The sequence below is a fragment of the Scyliorhinus torazame genome, chromosome 14 (assembly GCF_047496885.1).
Source record: "Scyliorhinus torazame isolate Kashiwa2021f chromosome 14, sScyTor2.1, whole genome shotgun sequence".
Taxonomy (NCBI): Eukaryota; Metazoa; Chordata; class Chondrichthyes; order Carcharhiniformes; family Scyliorhinidae; genus Scyliorhinus; species Scyliorhinus torazame.
The window spans coordinates 191483336-191504792 of NC_092720.1; the positions used below are offsets into that span (position 1 = coordinate 191483336).

A 21457-nucleotide genomic window follows, 5' to 3' on the forward strand; every position below is an offset into this window, starting at 1 on the left:
AACATACCTTCTTGTGGAGAGAATGAACGTCTTTATCTAATGCTTAAATATCTATAACACCAAACGAGTTATTATAAGGCCAATGAGAATCTCGCACCAACCACGAAGCGCAAAGTTATTTAGAACCGAGTTGTAAACTGCAATAAACCCGTAAGCCCTTCATATACAGAGCGTCTGCTACATATTCCGCACTCCTGCGCTCTATTTTCTTATCATGGACAGAGGCGAATAGTTTCGGCCCGATCTGTCGATACTCTTTCGAGGGGCTTTTGCACTGGAAGTTTCTATTAGAGAAACATATCTAAAATGCACGCGCTATCTGTGTGAACAAGACAAGCAACCGTGCATCCCTCTTTGAACAATGGGAAAGAAGAATAAATCAGGCGCAATAATTCGAACCAGGAAATCTCAATTGGGCGTCCGTGTTAAATCCGGGAAAATAAGTGAAACAAGGAGATGAAAAGAAAGGATAGATTAAGATGGGTTGCTAAACAAATCACATAAAGTTCAAAAAATGTTTTTACTTTATAAAATCTACAAGAATGATGGAAAGCTGAAGAAACGGCATCCCGGCTTCCGGTGTCCGCTATGAGCTGGGCGATCTCACGAAGGTGGTTCTGGTCTAAGAACATCGATTGAGGCCTTTTAACCACAACAAAGGGGCACCGAAATTACTCAGAATCCCCCATAAGAACCCCACCCCATCGAGAGCAATGCCCAGCAGCATGGGAAACAATTAACTGCCCAGCCGAAAAGCCAGTAAAGTCCAGGGTAGAGAAACGGTGGAGCGTCAACACGGCAGAGCTCCCGGCGCCGACCCAGCCTCTAATAGATAAATTGATGGGCGTCATCACCTCTGAGCTCCAGAGTCAGAGGGAGGAGATGTAGAAAGACCTCCTGGCAGCCGTCGAGGCGACAGTGGAGGCCACTAGGGGGCTCCCATGAGGGAGGCAATGGAAAATGTGGAGCGGTCGCTGGAGGCCCAGCTAACGAAGACACGGGACCTCGAACACGCCGCCATGGACCAAGGGGACTGGCTCGCGGCACTCAAGTCAATGTGGCGAGCCCGGTCAAGACCCAGAAAGGGTTGAAGGAGAACGTCGATGACTAACAGAACAGATTGCGCCAGCAAAACCTGAGAATCGCAAGGATGCCGGGGAGTAATGGAGGGGAGATACTCCACAGAATGCAGAGCAGTGAGGCGCTAGAAGCTGGTCAGCGATAGACCGTGCCCACAGGTCTGGGCATGGCTCAGGGCTGGGGTTCCACCTCGTGCGATGCTGCACAGAGATGAAGAGCACGAGAGGGATATTACACCTGCTTGTACAAGGACTTGGTGCTGACCTGGAGAAGGGTCGGGCAGAATTGAACGGTGCCACATCCGCGCTCTACAAAAGTGGGGTGACGTTTGGCATATTTTACTCTGCAAAACTAAGGGTCACATAAAGCACATTATTTTGACGCCCTGGAGGAGACCAACAGGTTTGGCCAGAAAAAGGGACAGGGTAGCCAACAATAGAGTGCAATGGCCACAGCACAGCTGAAATAATTCGAGAGGGGCAGGGGTGACCACAGCCAGAGACACGGAGAGAAGGGGGAAGGGGAAGTGGCAGACAGGGGTTGAATGAAGGAATCCGAGTGTGAGGGGAGCAGGCCTGTGTATGGACATACAGTGAAGGACCGAGTGTCTGGCAGAGGGGAAGGGAAAAACAGCTTCAGGGCAAACAAAGGGCGGAGGGGGCAGGCGGGGAGGGGGGGGGGGGGCGGCGAGGGAGGTATAGAATGGGTAAAGCCAAGGTAGGAGGAGGGGACGAGGAGGGGAAGAACAAGGGTAGGGGAGTACAAGGGGAGAAACAGAGTGGGGAGATTGGAGAGCTGGTGGCAGCAGACAAGTAATGGCGATGGTGAAAATGAGGAGGTAGTTGGCGGTCATCTTGAATAGCCGGTGAGCAAGGGCAGGCCCAGATGAACAGGGCCAGGCTGACAGCGTGTGCATAGCTGACCCCACTTGGAGAGGGGAAGCCCTCGCCCATCCGGATAGCAACATGGAACGTGAGGAGCCTCAGTGGGCCGTTGAAAAGATCCGCGGCGTGATCTTTTGCTTCTGAGACTCAGTGTTGACGCCAACACAGATTCTGTGGGCTTTCACGACAGCAATACTGGCGCCACACCTGGACGGATTCCACTACTGTTGAGGGGCCAAGCACCAGCCTCACGTGGAACAGAATTGATTGTAATGAGGAACGGTGCCAGATTCGCAGATTTCGCGATTGACACTTAGGCGGCTGGCAAGCTGCAGCCGCAGATACACACTGCACTCCCCACACACACCATCCCAGCCAGCGGGATGGCAGCAAGTATACCAGGTCCACACTTCACCGACACCGAGCTGGAGACTCTCCTGGATGCGGTGGAGGAGAGGCGGATGACCCTGTACCTCGGCTCGGGAAGGAGGTTGCCAGCCCCCACCGTTCGTCATGCCAGCACGCAGGTGGCAGAGGCTGTCAGTGCCACAAGCAACACAGTCCAGACCGGCCAGCAGTGCCGGATGAAACTGCACGACCTCCGCAGGATGGCCTGGGTGAGTAGGCAGCACTGCGCCCTTGGTGTTAACCCACGTCCCGCACACCAATAACCCTGACCCCCACAACCCAGAGGGCGGCCGAACCCATGCACTGCCCCATGTGCCGGTACCCATACCGGCCGCCATGGCCGCGTGCCCTGACCACCGAGGCCACCAACTATTCACCCCCTGGGCTGCATCAGTCGGATTGTCTAACACAGTTGTTCTATGTCCCCCTCACAAGGGGAAGGGCACACAGAACGTCCGTCCGCGGGCGAAGTCAAGGTGGAGACCGTCGGACCTGGAGCCCCTCACTGTTGCATAGCCGTTGGCCCTGTACGTCGTTGGAAGCTCAGAGGAATGGGGCTTCGCCGAGCTCGAGCTGGGCCGCAGCGCGGAAGTGAGACCTTGCTGAGCTGCAGTTCCCAGTTACATGTGTGCCAACCATTCATCGCCCCCACCACCCTTACACCGGCACTACCCCCATACTACTCTTACCACAACATCACCCTCACACCCCCATACCACCCCCAAACCACTCTCACCACACCATCAACCTCACATCCCCACACCACCCTCAGCCCCACACCACCTTCACCCCAATACCACCCTCACCCCCAAACCACTCTCACCACATCACCCTCAAACCCCCATACCACCCTCACCCCCAAACCACTCTCCAGACAATATAACCCTCATACCCTCTTACCACCCTCACCCCCACACAACATCATCCACCCCACCCCACACCACTCTCACCACAATATCACCCTCACCCCCCACACCACCCTCACCCACACAACACTCGCACCATACCATCACCCTCACCCTCGCACACCACCCTATCCCCACCCACACGCCCACCCCCGCTCCCCCTGGCTCGGAGTCCAATCATGCGTCTTGTCTTGGGTCTTACAGGCAGAGTTGGGGACGGGGCGTGTGCAACAGGCATCCTCCACCCCAGCCGTGTCACAGCCGGAGCCCCCCGCCGTGAGCCGAGCAGCGGCGAGGAGAGCAGCTCGGACACCAGCCCGCTGCCTGGGATGGAACCAGAGCTCGGGTCGGAGGATGACAATGATTTTCCATCTCAGCTATCTCCAACACCTCCACCATCCCAGAGACACACACCTCGGTTGGGAATGTTAATGAAGAGGCTCTTCGCATACTATCTGGTGCTCACCACACAGTTGCCCTGGTACAACAGGTAGAGGTAGGAGAACCCGAAGGGGCGCACGTTCAAAGGCAAGCCGATTCGAGAAACGTGCTGCCTTCCAGACGGGTATCGAGTTTATGGAACAGTCACATCGATAGTGGAGATGCAGTCGCAGTGTCAGGGCCTACATGAGGGGTTGTCGTCGAGCATCCAGTACAGAAGGTGCAGTTGGAGGAGTCCGACCACGTGCAGCAGCAGGAGACCGTGCTAACCTTGTGTGCCATCCAGGCCACGGATGTCGTGTGAGGTGGAGGCATTTGGGGCGACGGTTTCGGCTGTGGATCGGCATGCCCAAATCCTGGGGAATTCTGTTAAGCCGCTGGCCGAGACCCAGGACAGAGTTACCGCCTCACAGGCGCCCATGTCCCAGAGCCACCTGAAGATTTCAATGGTGCTCCTGAGCGTGGCCCAGTCACAGCTCAGGCACGAGGCAGAAAGGGGTGGCACCATGCCACTCAGGACACCCGAGCAGCAGCCGCGCTCATCCTGGCCCTGTCGCCCCAGAAGATGCCCGCCAATGGGGACCCAGGCTGCAGGCTAGGAATCACAGTAGGTCGCCTCACTCCTACTGTCTGGCGAACCATCTAGACGTAGCGTTAAGGTCAGTAAGGCCAGGAAGTTAGGCACTAGTTACGTTGGCACGGGTGCAGGGCACAGTTTAGTTATCGGGTCTATGGCACAGATCTGAACATATTCATTCACATTAAACACTTGTTGCCACCGTTATAACCTGCCTCGGTGCTCTGTCTTATGGGTGTGAGGGATGGGCTGGTCTGGCCTGGCCGGGTAAGGGGGGGGCTGGGAAATAGGTGGACGTTGGGGCAGGAATGGGTGGCCCTTTTGGGTGGCCTGGGCTCCACCTCCCCCCCCCCCCCCCCCCGCCCGACCGTATCCCACCACCGTCACCCCAGGAATTCAATGGGACAGTGTGACGGGATGGCCAGCTCAAATGCAGGGATAACCGAGGTGTATGGTGGAAAGTGATACCGTGGAGAGCAGTCAGGATTTGTTAGACAATGTGGAATACTGGAGCTCACCGCAGAGCGGTTTGTCATCATCCTCAATTCCATGGACCAGATGCTCTGTTACTGCCAACCCAAGGACCGCACCCAGTAATGTGGCAGGTGTGCAGCATGGAGGGAGTTGCAGGCTGGGGGTGGGGTGTCCGGGAGGGGTGTGTGAAGGGCTATGGGGTCGGGTTGCGGTGTCCATGCCCCCAGCCAGTCTCCCGCCCCGCCCCCCCCCCCCCACCAGTCAGTGAACCTGGAGGCGACCAGAGCAAGTGGGGAGTATTCCATTACACTCCTCAGTTGTGTATTTTAGATAGTGGACATGCTTTGGGGAGTCACGAGATGAATTATTCGCCGCATGTTCCTAGCCTTTGACCTGGCCTGGTAACCGCAGTGTTTGTATGGCTAATCCAATTGCATCTCCAGTTAATGGTAACGCCCAGGATCCTTCGCACCCTGTGGCTCCGCTGACCTTGTTATCCGATTGTAGATAAAGGAATATGAGCGATATAAAGAAAGAAAATGTCTATTTTGTGAGAAGGAACCTGGCAGGACTGCATTAAATAATTGGTACAATTCCTAAGGGAGGGGTGATGTGGTGGTCGTAGGAGTGGGAGGGGGATGATGGGTGAAAGAATAAGGAGGCGAGTTGGATATATCCCAGCATCATTGACGGAAGGGCAAGTTAAGAATGCGGATTATTAGCCATAGAGCACATTAAGCTGTATTAATAGAAGCATAGAGTACAAAAGCAAGGACGTTATGTAAAAGATGCTTACGCACTGTTTTGGTCACAGTTGGAGAATTTGCGTCCAGTTCTGGGCACCTTGCTTTAATAAAGATGCGAAGGCATTCGGGACAGAACTGACAGGAATCCCAAGAATGATTCTTGGGATCAGAATGGGACGCAGATAGAATGTTGAATCTGGATCTCCTTTACTTGGAGGAGAGTGGTTGAGAGGGGATTGTATGGACGTGTTCAGAATCACGAGGCAATCGTGAGGCAATTTTCAAAAGAAGCAGCGAGGAAAATCATCTTTACCAATTGTTAGGACCTGATATGAACTGCTTGCTAATTTGTTTTAAGTCGGGGCAGGAGAGGGATTCGAAAGGACACGGCATCATTGGCTTAAAATGGAAACATAACGTGCTCGAATGGAGGGGAAAAGCGAGCTAAATCTCGCTTGCTGAGAAACAGCATACCAAAGCCGAACAGAATAGCCTCCTGCTGCGTTATGGCCATGCTGATTAAATAACATTAACATACTTAATGTTGAAAGAAAATCATTAATTAAGCTAAACTAAGCGATTGTGCACTCTGTCGCAATGCAAGAAATCTGAATATTTTCAACATTGATTTATCACATCGAGCCTGCCATTGGTAGGAACCTAATTCGCTGCCTTCGCTTATGTATGCCTAAACGACTATGCCACCACCATCACAGGCTTCATCAGCAAGTGTGTCTAAGATTGCGAGCCAAAGAGGTAAGTATGTACGTTCCCCAACCGGAAACCATGCTTTAATCAGGAGATTCACTCCCTACTGAAGGCCAGATCTGAGGTGTTCAAGACAGGCAATCCTGACCTTTTCAAGAAATCCAGGTACGAGCTCCGCAAAGCAATCAGGTGTGCCAAGAGACAATACCAGACCAAGCTACAGTCAGAGACTAACGTCACGCACTCTCGTCAGTTGTAGAAAAGCTTACACAACTATACGAGCTATAAAGCGTAGCCAAGTAGAATCTCCGGCAGCAGCGCACCCCTTCCCGATGAACTTAATGTATTCCATGCTCGGTTCAAGCAGGAAACCAACAAACCATTGCCAACTGCCCCAGCAGCCTCGGACTCACCCATACGTACAGTCACAACTTTCGAAGTTACATCATCCTTCTTGAAAGTGAACCCTTGGAAAGCGAGGGATCCTGATGGGGCCACCGGCCGTGCACTCAGAGCCTGCGTAGACCAATTCGCGAATGTTTTTGCGGACATCTTCAACCTCTCCTTACTCCGTTTCGAGGTTCCCATCTGCTCCAAAAAGACCACCATCATACCGGTGCGAAAGAACCAGCCAATGTGCATCAATGAGTATCAACCGCGGGCCTTGACAACGATCATTATGAAGTGATTCGAGAGGTTAGCCTTGAGACACATCAACTCCATACTCCCTGAATACATTGATCCACTGCAATTCGCCTACTGCCATAATTGGTCCACAGAAGACGCCATCTCCCTGGCCCTACATTCATTCCTGGAGCATCTTGAAAGCAAGGACTCCTACGTCAGACTCCTATTCATTGACTCCAGCTCCGGCTTCAACACCATAATCCCAGCCAAATTCATATGAAAGCTCCAAAACCTAGAACTTGTCTCCTCCCTCTGCAACTGGATGCTCGACTTCCTGACCCATAGACTACAATCAGCAAGGATAAACAACAACACCACCTCCACCATAGTCCTCAATACTGGGCCCGCAAGGCTGCATACTTAGCCACCTACAATATTCCCTATGCACACATGACTTTGTGGCAAGATCTTGCTCTAATTCCATCTACACGTTTGCTGATGACATGACCTTGGTTGGTTGGATCTCGGACAACGATGAGCCAGAGTACAGGAGGGAGATAGAGAACCTAGGTCATGGTGTACCGACAAAGATCAATGTCAGCAAAAAAAATGAACTGGCCATTGACCTTAGGAATGAAAGTATTGTGCACATCCCTGTCCGCATCGATCATGCCGAGGTGGAGATGTTTGACAGCTTCAGTTTCCTAGGTGTGCACATCACCAACAACCTCACCTGGTCCACCCACGTCGACGCTACGACCAAAAAACCAAAAAAGCACAGGAGCGCATGTACGTCCTCAGGAAACTAAGGGAATTCGGCATGTCCACATTGACTCTTACCAATGTTTACAGATGCACCATAAAAGCATCATGTCTGGCTCAATCACAGCCTGGTATGGCAACTACTCGGCCCAAGACGGTAAGAAACTACAGTGAGTCGTGAACACAGCCCAGTCCATTAGACGAACTCGCCTCCCATCCATTGACTCTGTCTGCACCTCCCGCTGCCGTGGGAAAACGGGCAGCATAATCAAATACCCCTCCCACCCGGGTTATTCACTATTCCAATTTCTTCCATCGGACTGGAGATACCAAAGTCCGAGAACACGCGCTAATAGATTCAAAACAGCTTCTTACCCGCTGTTACCAGACTCCTGAATGACTCTGTTCTGGACTGCTCTGATCTCTTCACACATCTTATCTACTGAGTAGTACTGCTCTTCGTATAGTTCACCCAATGCCTGTGTCTGTGTATTTATAATGTGTATTTTATATTTGTCCTATATTTTGTTCATGTGTGGAATGATCCGACTGAACTGTACGCAGAACAATACTTTTCACTGCACCTTAATACACGTGATAATAAAACAAATCCAATGTAGCAATGTCAAAGTCAATGTCAGTGGCACAAGTGGCAAAGTAAGGCCAGGTAAATCTTCTCACTTGTAGTAGATACGAGATGGAGATGAATAGATTTATGGGAACTGAGGGCATGAGCAGATATGCAAATTAGGCAGGAAAGTGGAGTTGTTGACGTTGGCTTTGTGGTTAACACTGCTTGCTCATAGTGCCAGGACCTGGTTTAATTCCGACCTTGGATGACGGTGTTGAGTATGCACGTTCTCCCCGTGTCTTGGTGGGTTTCCTCCGGATGCTGCGGTTTCCTTCCACAGTCCAAAGCATTGCAGGTATGGTGGATTGGCCATGCTAAATATCCCATCGTGTCCAAAGGTTGGGAGTGGTTACAGTGATAGGACAGGTATGTGGTCCTGTGTATGGTGCTCTTTCAGCGGGTCAGTGCAGACTGGATGGGCCGAATGGCCTTCCTCTGCACAGCAGGGATTCCTTGATTATCGCATCAAATAGTGAAACGGGCTAGCGCAGTCTCCTGTCACTACTATTTCCTATTTATATCTTCCGTTAAGCTTTTGACAGTTGTTTGCACATTTCTGAAGTATCTTGACAACAATGCAATGCAGGTTTCTGCCTCGTATACCACAATCGTTAGCTGTAGAAATTCAATATATCAACAAAAGAATTCGGAGAAAAAGGCATTATAATAATCGTTATTATTGTCATAAGTAGGCTTACATTAACACTGCAATGAAGTTACTGTGAAAAGCCCCTAGTCGCCACACTGCGGCCTCTGTTCGGGTACACTGAGGTGGAATTCAGAATGTCCAAATTACCTAACAAGCACGTCTTTCAGGCCTTGTGGGAGGAAACCGGAGCGCCCGGAGGAAACCCACGCAGTCATGGGGAGAACTTGCAGATTCCGCACGGACAGTGACCCAAGCCGTGATTCGAACCTGTGAAGCCACAGTGCTAACCACTGTGCTACCGTGCCGCCCATCGACACGTTGAGCCTGCTTCCCCCATTAAGTCGGACGATGGGTGAGCTGATTGTAGTCTCAACTCCACGTTCCGCATACTCCCAATAACGTTTGACTTCCTTGTTAGCCAAAAGTCTTATCTGCCTCTGTTTTAAAAATATTAATTGACCTGTCTCCATCGCTCTCTGGCGAACAGAGAAGCACGTTCTTCTGAGAAAAAAATCTGCTGGTCTCCGTCTTAAATGAGAGACGCCTTAGTGTTAATAGCTGGAGATTCATTAATATTTCATATTTAGGATTACCTCGAATACTATTTGGCGATCATTATTTCTGATGTTGATCGTCGACTCCAACTAGCAGGAAATCTCGATCAGCGGCAACTGGAAGATGCGACTCACGATTTCCGCCTGGAAATTAGTGAGGGGGGAGCGGGACGGTATCGCAGGGTCATTCACGACAGAGAAAGACATTCGGCCCAACGTGGTTATGCAACACGTCTGACAGAGCTATCAGACACTCGGACTCTGCGACTCTTGCTCCGGGAATGGCCTTTTGGGTAAATTGGCTGTTTCTTCCTGACGTTTTGTTTCAAGTACAGTGCAACACCAGGGTATCGCCCTTTCATTTTCGTGTAATTCATTAGTTCTATAAAAAGAGTATAAAGCTTTCTTCAGGCCCAGGTAGCGGCGGACGAGGGGATCGTCCGACTCTCTCCCGCGGCTATGTTCCTGCCAGCTCCCGGAGGAAGCGCACGCGGTCTCCACCGTTAGCTCCAACCGTTGGGCTCCGGCGCATCACAATTCCCGGGAACGATATTTTGGTTTACTTAGTTAAGTTCCATTTGAAGTTGTGACTTTCAGTTACAGTGCCCGACCAGGGGCTGTCAACCCTCCTGAATTTGCTTATTTTATCGAACATTAATTTTTTTGCGAAGTGTAGAAGGCTATCTTAGTTCCACTGGCCACCGTAAGCGTGGTATTTGTGGGTAATACCAGCACTACAAAATAGATATTCGATTCTGGGCCGAAGTGATGACGTGTTGTTTTTCACCGCAAAGTTAATAAATTCAGACCAAGATATGTTTATTTTGCTCTTCAAAAGAATAGGATGAAGTGGTTAGGGAGAACCGTGTCGCCGTCACTGTTATCAGCTTGCTTTTCCATGCGAGTTGGATGGGCTGTTCATGTATATTTTAAGAACATGCCTTGACTATTTACTTGACTTTGCAGCAACAAACCAACAGCGCTATCAATCTACTAAGTTTAGACTTGTCCACCGACATTTCACCAGCTTTTTAACTGAAATTCCCTAAGCCGTTTCAGCGCATCTGGGGTCTGTCTGAACACCGCGGACAACTGCGCATCTCCTTTACCAATCAAACGAATGAATCGTTACAGAGATGTGTCGCGTCGGCAGCAGGAAGTATCCGTTAAGAATATTGCCCTTTTGAAAATTATCTCATAGGATGTTTGTGTCGCTGGCAAGACAAATTGCCATTGACCCCCAATTACTCTTAAATTAAATGGCTCCTAGACAACTTAAGATGGCAGTTGAGTAAATCAAATTGCTGTCTATCTTCAGTCACACGTAGACCAGCCCGTGTATGGCTGAAGGATTTATCTCCCTAAAGGACAACTGTGATTCAGATTTCTCTCCCTCAAGGACAATTGTGATTCAAATGATATTTTACAGCAATAGATGCCCAACGATGTGCAGATTAGGTGGATTCACAATGCTGAAGTCCCTTAGTGTCCAAGGATGCAGGTTACGGGGTTGTGGAGACGCGGCAGTGGAGTGGGCCGAGTTAGGGCGCTCTCGGAGGTTCGGGTTTGGGGCAATAGGTCGAATGGCCTCTTTCTGTCCTGATGGCATTCTATAGTTTTATGAAAATAATCATGGTCACCATTACTGCGACTTGAGTTATTTCCCAAATATTTGGTAATTGGATTTAAATTCCTCCAGCGGCCATAGTGCGAGTTGAACTCTTGATCCTAGAGCCTACTGATTAATAGTGGTGTGTCATTGCCACTCCGCCACCATCTCTCCCAAATATTCAACACTGGGCCATATAAACACATTGAGTGTATTTGAACGGACGAAAGAGTGACAAATAAAATGTTGAATGAAAAAGTGAAAAAAATGTTATCTCCAACAATGGTTGAAAGCTGAAGGAATGTAACGCCACACTTGTACAATTTTACTGTTATTCGGAGTAAGAGTGTATCGGACGTAATACGGCCTACAAGGGCGTTTAAATAGCAACTTAGAATAGAGCTCTAAGAGGTTTCTGGTAAGTTCAGTCGTTGTCTATGCGTCCAGTACAGGATATTCGCACCATTGAATACATTTCATTTGACGAATTATTTGGCGAGATGAGATTTTGTGGAACCTTTCGACGAGCAATGTGGAAAGCCCCGCCCCGAATTCCCCGTTGAACTGCACATGCACGGGATGTCGTTGTCTGAATTAGTCATACAGAACGATGGCAGATGTTAGCCTGTCCGTTCTTCAATAGTTTCAACCGGCCTCTCATGTTTTTAATTCTTACAACAGCAGTTCAGAACCCGTTGTTTGCAACACAGGAGCATGTTGTGAGGTCATATTTCTGTCTGATCATGAGCTGTCGCCATCCTCACCATCAGTCAAGTTGCTCAACACCGCCCTCTGTAGTTTCGGGTAAAGGTTACCATCAGGGAGATGTGCTGATTTGACACGATTTCACCCGTTAGCTCCGGTTACTAACCTTTATCTTTCAGACGTAGCAGTTCCACTGTGGAAACAATGGGGACACTCATTATCAATGGGCTTGCAATGAATATTGGGGATAACTTCATCATTCAAGCACGTTTGCCAGCATCAAATTCACGTTAACATGAAAAGTTTAACTGGAGGATAAATCGGAGCACGGGCACATCTTCCTCAAAATCAAACGTTGACCTTTTTAAGCAATAGAAATGCTATATTTCTCACCGATATCCTTTTGAATAGCTTCCAATGTATCTCTGTCTGAAACAAATGCAACAAAGTTACTCGTCAGGTTGCAGAACGTAAATAGTGGAACACAGTCATCGAAGGACCTGAACTAACTCTCTGCCTTCTGATCTAATCACGATGCAGAGCAATGTATCCAGCTCTGGCTATCAAGAATAAGGTTGGGAACGATGAAAGGATGGAGGCTCAGCTTCAGAGTGCTAATAATAACAGGAAAATAGTTAGATGGAATGCTCTACCTGGAAGTGTGGTGGAGGCAGTTTAGTTGAGTCATTCAAAAAGACATTATATGATTACTAAATAGAAACTTGAAGTGGAATAATATGCAGGAGGAGCGGGAGAAGGCAGGAGAATGAAACTAAGTCATATTGCCCCGTTGGAGAGCCAGTGCAAACACGATGGGCCAAATGGCCTCCTTTCACACCGTAACAAGTATGCGATTCAGTGAAATCACATCAGATTAAATTGACAAGTAAACGACTGCTACGCAGTTTGATAGGGACATCTAATGTTATTTAGGAGGTGAGCAAAACTCATACCGCCGATTTTACATTAAATTAAAGGGTTTGATCAAGAGATATATATGTCTCCTACAATTCCTACATTGTCCCAACCTGTCCCAGGTTTCTTCCCTCAACTGCGGCATGTTCTGAGTGAGATGTTTGGTGGCCTAAGCTATAACGCAGTACGTGAGAATGTTAACCACAATAACACTCCGAATAAATGTCGAGAGTGTGTTCCTTCGTCAAATCTAATGAATCCTTAACTCGAGCTCAAAGTTAAATGTCCGTGTCAGCGTTTAAATCCATCCTTGACTTTTTCTGGTGTCTACACGTATGGCTCCTTCAACGAAGCCAATTAATTTAAGCTCACTGCCAAATCCTGATAAATAATTGATACCGTTTACCTACAGAGGAATAATTATTACTCTTCAAAATCACATCAGGTATTTCTGAATGATAAAGAATGTGTACATTTTAAGGCAACCTTAAGTAGGATGACGATTAAGTGGCATTTATGTCTGCCAAAACATGAAATACATGGTTTTGCTGGAACTCACAGTTATACAGTATGGCGTATGGGAGCGTGGTGTCCCCCATATTAGAATAAAGAAAGAAGTCAACTGCCCGCGATTCCTGAAGAAGAGGGCCGAGGTAGGGGTGGGCTCACCACTGTTACAGAGAAAGGATTTGGCGATTTTTGTGATAAACAGGACTCGAGGTTCAGAAACTAATGTCAGGTTTCATAATTAATGCGGGCGGTTGAAGTAGAATGCTGGGATGGGAAGATATAGTTTCAGTGACCATGTAGGGAGACGGAGATGGTCGCAAGACCACAGAGTTAGTGACAAAAGGTGAATACATTAACTTTTATCTTCACAATATTTACCTGGACTGTGCCAAACATTGGGCGACAATGAGTTCCGAACAAGAGACACCTCAACAAACATGTTTGGGTGACCAGTTCATTTATGCTTATCACTCGGCATTTGCACACCCACAGTTGAAGCCATAGATTATTTGGCCCATAGTGGAATGTAAGTAAAATATCCTTGTCTCAAAACAATTCAGGATATTAAAGTTAATGTCGCCATCAAAATATGCGAATATCGGGCTAATAATGATTTTGTATGATTTGCGAGCAGTTGGTTTTCAGTTGCACTGCATCAAATGAGATGTGTTTGGATTATCACTTATAGTGCCATCCCGATTATCTGCACGTATCAATTCGCCAAGGAAAACAACTGAGTGCATGTCTCACTGTCTCCAATGACCAACTGCCTTCTCGGTCCCTTGATCATTACAAAGCCGGACCTGGAGCTGTGCAATTTATATATTTGTAGCAATATGCTCGGTGATCCAATTCGGAAAATGTGGGCTGACATGTAGATTTCTTGTCATGTCGATCTGTAGAGTTGGTGTGCTACACTGGTAGAGATGATATCCGTCCTTCAACACCACCTGAAATGCTGTCTCCAGCTCTGTTCTCAGAAGTTTCTGGGATTTTCTGTAAACTGCTTGTTGGCTTTTGCCTGACTGCTAATTTCGCCTGCTACTTCAATGGCCGGGTAATTAAGGTCTCCTGTGCGATGAACATTAAATGTTTATTTGTACTTATAAAATAACTGATACAAATATTATTTTATTTTCCACAATTCATGCTTATTAATATGCTGACCATTAATTTTATATACAGAGCAGATTATATTGTTCAAAAGGGTGATTTTCTGCTTCAACGCATATTGGGAAAGTGTGAATTCTCAATCAATGAGTCAAAATTATACCAGCTTGTATACTTTACCACTCGTAGTATGAATTAGTTTGCTGTTTCATTGATACAGACATTTGACTACTCACCTTCGCTCCTGCCAGATTTCTTTTCTGTGATATTAAGGATATTGAACGGCATTAGCAGAATCAGATTCAGATTCCGAAAGAGAAAATGCTGAAAAATCTCGGCAGGCCTGGCAGCATCTGTCGAAGAGAAAAGAGTCCGATGACTCTTTGGATTCAGATTAACCTATCAAAAATAATTTATTAAGAATTATCTTTACATTCCTCCAGATGAACGGAAGATCCCTTCCTGCTTTTCACTTCTGCTGGACGGTTTGAATTTGTCACCTTTCACAGGGCAGGTGAACCAAAAGCGCACCAAGTGGATTTAAATCAGTTCGCATATATCTCCATTCTGTGGAGAAATGCTCCGCGGCCGATGATGTAAGGGAGACGTGTTGAGTCTTAAGACATTCGCTGGTGTTGTGGGAATCGTTATCTTCTGAAATCTACAGGTTTACCGTAGAATAAATTTGCGTTTCAAAGTTTACCAAGGGCCTTGATTTTGCACGTTCCGTTTCAGATTCAGCGCCGTTGTGATTGGTCAATGAACCAATGGAGAAAGGTAGCACTCGAACAACTGCATGCATGGGGAGTGGCTGGGGGAGAACATGTATTGCATCGGGTTTCAGACAGGAGTTTCAAAGTGACGAAAAGTTGACAGGAAACGAACGGTCTATAATGGCAGATGCTAATGACATCCGAGTTACAGGACTATTTTCATCTGACCTATCTGGGAAGGGATCAGTTCGATTCCAAGTCTGATTTTGCACCTTGTCCGCTTTTAAAAATTGTTAATTAAGTTCAATAGGAATACTATTGCTCAGGGAATAAATATGCGTTCCACTCTGCCCGCCTAACCCCCTCAACGACAGGCCGGTTACAGTATAATTACATACAGCCTCTGCTCTCTGATGGCATTATGCTTTCAGTTCCACAACCCAACATAATGCTCATACCTTTTCAAGGCAATTTTCTTGTTCACATTCAAATATTTCTCTTTTAAGAGCTACGAAGAATTTATTTGCCAGCATTGCTTACAGTATGACATTTCACAGTGCGGCAGTGCTTTGCCTGGCAGCTTTATCCTAATATGCATGACTCTCTGTATTGATTGCAGTCAACATTTTAGACTGCCTTTGCAGCGAATATTTCAGGACGAATCCTTACCAGCTTCCCGGAGGCGATCCTTCAGTGAATTTATTTCTAATGACGTGGATAAACATGAACGGAATTAGATCACTGCAAAATGGAAACCGTTCTTTCTAAATAATTGAATGTGCTAGGATGCCCCTGTGTTGGAATGTTTCGCCATCCACAGACCGAACTTGAGCCGTACGACCACAAGACAGAGGAGCAGCCGTAGGCTATTCGGGTCTGCTCCGCCATCCATTTTTAAAGTTCATTTAAGGGATGTGGGCGTCCCTGGCAGGGGCAGCATTTATTGCCTATCCCTCATTGCCCTTGCACTGAGAGGACTTGCTCGCTCATTCCAAAATAAATTTCAGACTCAACCACTTTGCTGTGGGTCTGGAGTCACAGAGAGGCTAGACCATCTGAGGATGTCAGATTTCTGTTCCTAAATAACATTAGTGAACCAGATGGGTTTTGTTTTTACGACAATGGACAATGATTTAATGATCGCCATCAGAAATTTAATTCCAGATTTTAAAATTCGATTCAAATTTTACCATCTGTCGCAATGGGAGTCGAACCCGAATCCCGAGAGCATTACCCCGGGTTTCAATATTATTTCGTCATTTAAATAATATTCAATTTCTTCTCTTTGGAAACAAATCTGAAATCCTCCATGGATGAGCCCGCTTACATCACATGGCGTTGTTAAGTGTGATGTTTTGGGCCCAGGTTACAGTCGGGAGCGTTGCGATTGGTTGTATTTCAAGGACTTAGCTTACCAGAAATTTATCTAAGTATTGCTGACTTTTTACTACCATTCTAGAAAACGATGCACACTTATTCGAGGAAAACGAATACCAGCAATCAAACTTTGAAGGCTTAAGAAAACACGAAGCAGGAGTTTAGTCTCCAAAATGGTCTTTGAAAGGAGCAATTCATCACAAATCTCAAAAATCCACTGGTATAGTTGATGCACATTGCAATTATTAGCTTAAGTGGAATAACCAGTGGAAACATATCGAAGTAAAGGAAAATCATATTTGAAGAAAATACGAGAAAAATGCTCGATAGAGTAGCAAAGAGTAGACTTACACCCATCATTAGAAAGCAATATCTATCATCCCAACTGAGGCAATAAGTAAAACGTTGGACTACGGTAAGTAGGCTTCGAATAGGATTCGACTTTTTACCTGCGTCTTTCCGATCCAGTGCTCGATCTAACAGACAGATGCACAAGCTAATGTAACAATCGAGTCAATTAGAGAAAAGGATCTGACTACGTAACAGCAAACTTTGGAATAGAAAAGCTAGTTGTAAATCAAATTAATCACATAAAACAGAAGCACATGAATAATATTCGTTGAGTCACATCGAGTGGCTGCACTAAGGTGAAAGGAAGGCTCTATTAAGACGAGTATCGTGACAGGGTTTTTTTCGTGGTATCTCCTCAACTGTACAGTAAGAAGTCTTACAACACCAGGTTAAAGTCCAACAGGTTTGTTTCGATGTCACTAGCTTTCGGAGCGCTACTCCTTCCTCACCACCCAATTCCAACGCCGGTATCTCCACATCCTCAACTGTAGTTTATAAGCGTTTTCCAAAATTCAGTTTTGCTTGTAAACTTCTGTTGTTTCAGTGAGCTAGCACTGAGCCACGCCGATTTTACTCTTCTGCCGTGTACTGTAATTTGTTTTTAGTTATCTTATACTTCTACTGGTTATTCTTCCCTCAGCCTCCAGAGATTTAATTTGTCCATTCTGAATATTGCATGAAACTTCGTAGCCAAGAAGCAATTAGTGAATATTAGTCTTTCTCTGTCCTTTACGGCCTTTCCTTCCTGGTAGCCCATATATCCAAGTCATCTGCCGGAAATAGAGAGGCCAACAGGGAGCAAACGCAGGAACCTTAAATGAATTATATTCTTACATTCCTGTACGTCTTTCTCTAAATCCATTATTTTAATTTCCTATTTAACCTGTTTCTTGTTCAAAGTCGGAACCGCCACGCATTCTGACGTTCTGTGAATTGGACGGGACGATGTTAAACTTCTTGCAAACTTGCACCTAAGTAACCTTTTTAAAATAATTTTTATTGGCATTTCCCAGTTTTTACAGTGTATCAGTGTAACACATAGTGCACCTGATATTCACAGGGTATGACGATTCTTATTTACAGATTTTACATATATTCCTTCCGTCTTGCCTCCCCCTCCTTGCTCTCTCTAACTCGCCACCCCTCCCCCGTTGGTAGCCTGACACCCCATTTCGCCCTGGATGCCATATTGCTGTATTGCCCTCCTTTCTTTTGCGGTTCCTGTTGTTGTCTTTGTAGGTTTGATGGGAGCAGGAGCAGGGGGGTGGTCTCCCTACCCCTTCCCTCCTTTTTTCCCGGTGTCCCCTCCTGCTACTCCCAGGGGTTCCCTCCTTGCCTTACAAGCCCCCACCCATCATCTGCTCAGCTCCATTCTGTATGCACTTCTCGGTCCCCGCTCCCTCCTTTCTTCCTATCTGCGATTGGTCTCGACAGGTCTTGGAACAGACTGATGAATAGCCCCCATGCTTTCTGATACACGGATGCTGTACCTGATCTTCTCCAGGTAAGAAATTCCGACGGTCTGCCAGCCAGTCTGCAGCTGTGGGAGGTGCTGCTGATCACCAGCTGAGCACTGTTCTCCGGTGTGCGATTAAGAAAGCAAAAGTAAGGACATCGGTCCTCCTCCCTATGCAGTTCTGGCTGGTCCGACATCCCGAAGGCTGCCACTCTTGGCACGGCTCCATGCCCACACAACCTTGGACATCGCCTCGAAGAAGGCTGTCCAGAAGCTGACAAGTCTGGGGCAGGCCCAGAACATGTGGGTGTAAATGGCTGGGCCTCCCTGCCACCGTTCACATTTATCCTCCACCATCCGGAAGAACTTGTTCATTGTGGTTAAGTGTCCTCTACGTACCAATTTAAAATGCGTGAGGCTCAGCCTTGTGCAGGAGGAGGTGCAGTTAGCCCGACTTAGTGCTTTGCTCCAGAGTCCAAATCCACTTCCAACCCGATGTCGTCCTCCCATTGTTGCCTCGCTCTGTCCAGTGGTATCCTTGCCCTTTCCAGAAGTCGACCGTCGATGTCCCCGCAATACCCCTCTCCTTTCTGTCCGTATTTATTAACTCCTTCAGAAAGTGTCTCTGGGGGCCCTAGGGCACTTCATCATCTCTTTGCGGAGAAAGTGTTTGATTTGAAGGGTCCGGAGTTCCTGTCTTGCCGGTAGCTCCGGGTCTTCCATTAGCTCGTCCCGTGTCCCCAAGGTAAAAGTTCCGAACCGCTAGCATCTCCCCATCCTGTCTTGATTTTTTAAAGATGGCACCCAGCATGGCTGGTGGGAATTTGTGGTGACCGCAGATGGGGGCCATGCAGGACATCCCGGTTTAACCGAAGTGCTGCCTCATCTCGTTCCAAGTCCTTAATGTAGCTACTAGCACTGGGCAGGATGTGTAGTTTGCCGGGGCAGATGGGAGCGCTTCCATGGTTCCAGAGAGTCGTTACTTTGACGGAGGACTCCTCCAACCGCACCCATTCGATGTTAGGTTCCCATAGTCATCCCTCCACCCCGTCAGCTGTGGCTGGCCAGTGGTGGTATTGTCGATTATGTAGGGACCTTCTAGCCTTTTGCGTTTTGCAGAGCGATCAATAAGGGTTCAATTGCCCGGGCGACCAAGGGCGTGGACAGTGGGAATGCTTGTCTTGTGCCTCCGTGCAGCTGGAAGTATTCAGAGATGGTGGTTCAAACACACGCCTTGGGGCGTTGAACAGGGTTTTCAGCCAGGAGGTGAAACCCGTCCCTAGCCCAAACCGGTCCAGTACATCGATGAGTTACTGCCATTCCACGCTTTCGAAGGCCTTTTCTGCGTCCAGGGAGACGATCACCTGTGGCTCTCCGCGGAGGGGTCATTATTACATTCAGCAGCCGCCTGATGTTCGTAGTTAGCTGTCTACCCTTGGCAAAACACGTCCAGTCCTCTGCGACCAACTCTGATATACAGTTCTCCAGTCTCTTTGTCAGGACTTTTGCGAGTGTCTTCGCATCCACATTGAGTAGCGAAATAGGGCTATAAGATCCGCATTCCGTCGGGTATTTGTTGTATTTGCATCAATATCGTAGCCTGTTTCAGCATTGGAGGCAGGGTGCCCCTTGCTAGCGAATCCAAGAACATTTCCCATAGGAGTGGGCCTATGTAACATTACACGTAATGTAATAGATTTATCTTCCCCAAGAAGCCTGACATATTTTCCAGTCATGTATTTCATCCCGTAAAACAGTTATGATCCTCTTTTATCAGTTCCTACTCGTTTATTGATTCATTAATACCTCTTTCAGGATTATCTGCCGTGAATGCACCGACTGAAGCCATCAAACGCACAGATCTATAGTTCGCAGGATAATCTTCCCCAATGACCACTAGTGTTGCGTTTTCTAAGATGAATTCCAGATGTACCTTGTTAGGTCTCGTAATAAATATCTACAATGTACATTTGTCTCTTACCCATTCTTCAGATTTTCTTTGGAATTTTGTATCTCATGTTACCGCCGTTGACGAGTCCCAGCTCTGGGCACATTTAAGAGTAGTTTGACTAAGTAGGTAAAGGTTAAGTGACTCATTGCAAAGTCCCTGTGAAAAAGGGCTTCACGCTAAAGGAACAATTTGAGTATATACGCCCGCATTGCGCAGCGCCTGACATTCGTTTATAACATATTATTAAATGCAAGGCATTGGGTAAAGCAGGCAGCTGCTCCGATTCGGTCCGTTTTGAGCTATTGCCTGAGGCGTAATTCTCACCATTATGTTCGAGCTAGGGATTTTTTAGAAAACCGAATCCGAATTGAATAAGCTTTGCAAGAAGGCAGCCTCTGGGATACTCCACCCTTCAATGAACATTAAATAGCATTTTAGTGGGAAATGTAGTTCCAAAACGACAAGAATTTATTGACTACTATTGAAATCAACACGAAAGCTGGAGTGGTTCCAGTTACTGACCTTTATCTTCTAAATCTCGTTTCAGTTTTTCATAATCTGTCAAGCAGATTCAAACCATTTAATCCACTACCTTTTAGCCTGATCCGTCCTCTCATTTAATATATACTGAGAATTTAAATGTGACGTCTCATATGTGTGTCTGCCACACCATTCTATGCACAGTTCACAGAGGTCAACGACTGAATTGATTGGTAAATTAGGATAACAAAGTAATCTACAAATTGCAAAAAATAGTTCGCGCTGCATCATTAAAGTATTTTCCTTCACTCATCCGGCAGGTATATAAAGACATTGAACAATAATACCAGATTAATGAGTTGATTTGAAACGAATGATAATACAACGAATATTCTTATCGATTGTTGGCGAGTAGGAAAAGGTTGCAGGGGCAGTTTACAGGCTGACACCGGAGAGGGCAGTAGGTCAACTGCGTAGGGCAAAGGAGGTGCAATATGAATATGGGGAGTAGGCGAGTCACATGCTGGCTCATGAGCTGCGGAGGCTGGCTACGTCCAGGGAAATATTGAAGATAGCGACTGGGGCTGGGGATGTGATGTTGGAGCAGGGGAAGATGAATAAGGCGTTTAGGGAGTGCTACCAGGGACTTTACGAGGCGGACCCGGACGGCGAGGAGGGGGACGTGGGGCAGTTTCTGGACGAGCTGGAATTTACCCAGGTGGAGGAAGCAAAGAGGTAGGCGTTGGAGCAGCCCCTGGGGCTGAGGAAGATGCTAGATGCTATCGGGAGTATGAAGTCGTGGAAGGCCCCTGGGCCGGATGCGTTTCCAGCGGA

At 47.4% G+C, this 21457-nt stretch overlaps 1 protein-coding gene across 1 annotated transcript in view; it reads right to left on the reverse strand.

The window, feature by feature from the left end:
- LOC140389101 (uncharacterized) overlaps positions 1-21457 on the reverse strand; it is a 306705-nt gene that overhangs the window by 66927 nt on the left and 218321 nt on the right. Inside the window, exons 40-45 of the mRNA XM_072473261.1 lie at positions 20666-20701; positions 16835-16861; positions 15678-15713; positions 14532-14555; positions 12154-12189; positions 11927-11953 (exon numbers count right to left, since the gene is read on the reverse strand). Of these exons, the coding sequence (XP_072329362.1) occupies positions 11927-11953; positions 12154-12189; positions 14532-14555; positions 15678-15713; positions 16835-16861; positions 20666-20701 (186 nt within the window). The remainder of the gene's footprint in view (positions 1-11926; positions 11954-12153; positions 12190-14531; positions 14556-15677; positions 15714-16834; positions 16862-20665; positions 20702-21457) is intronic.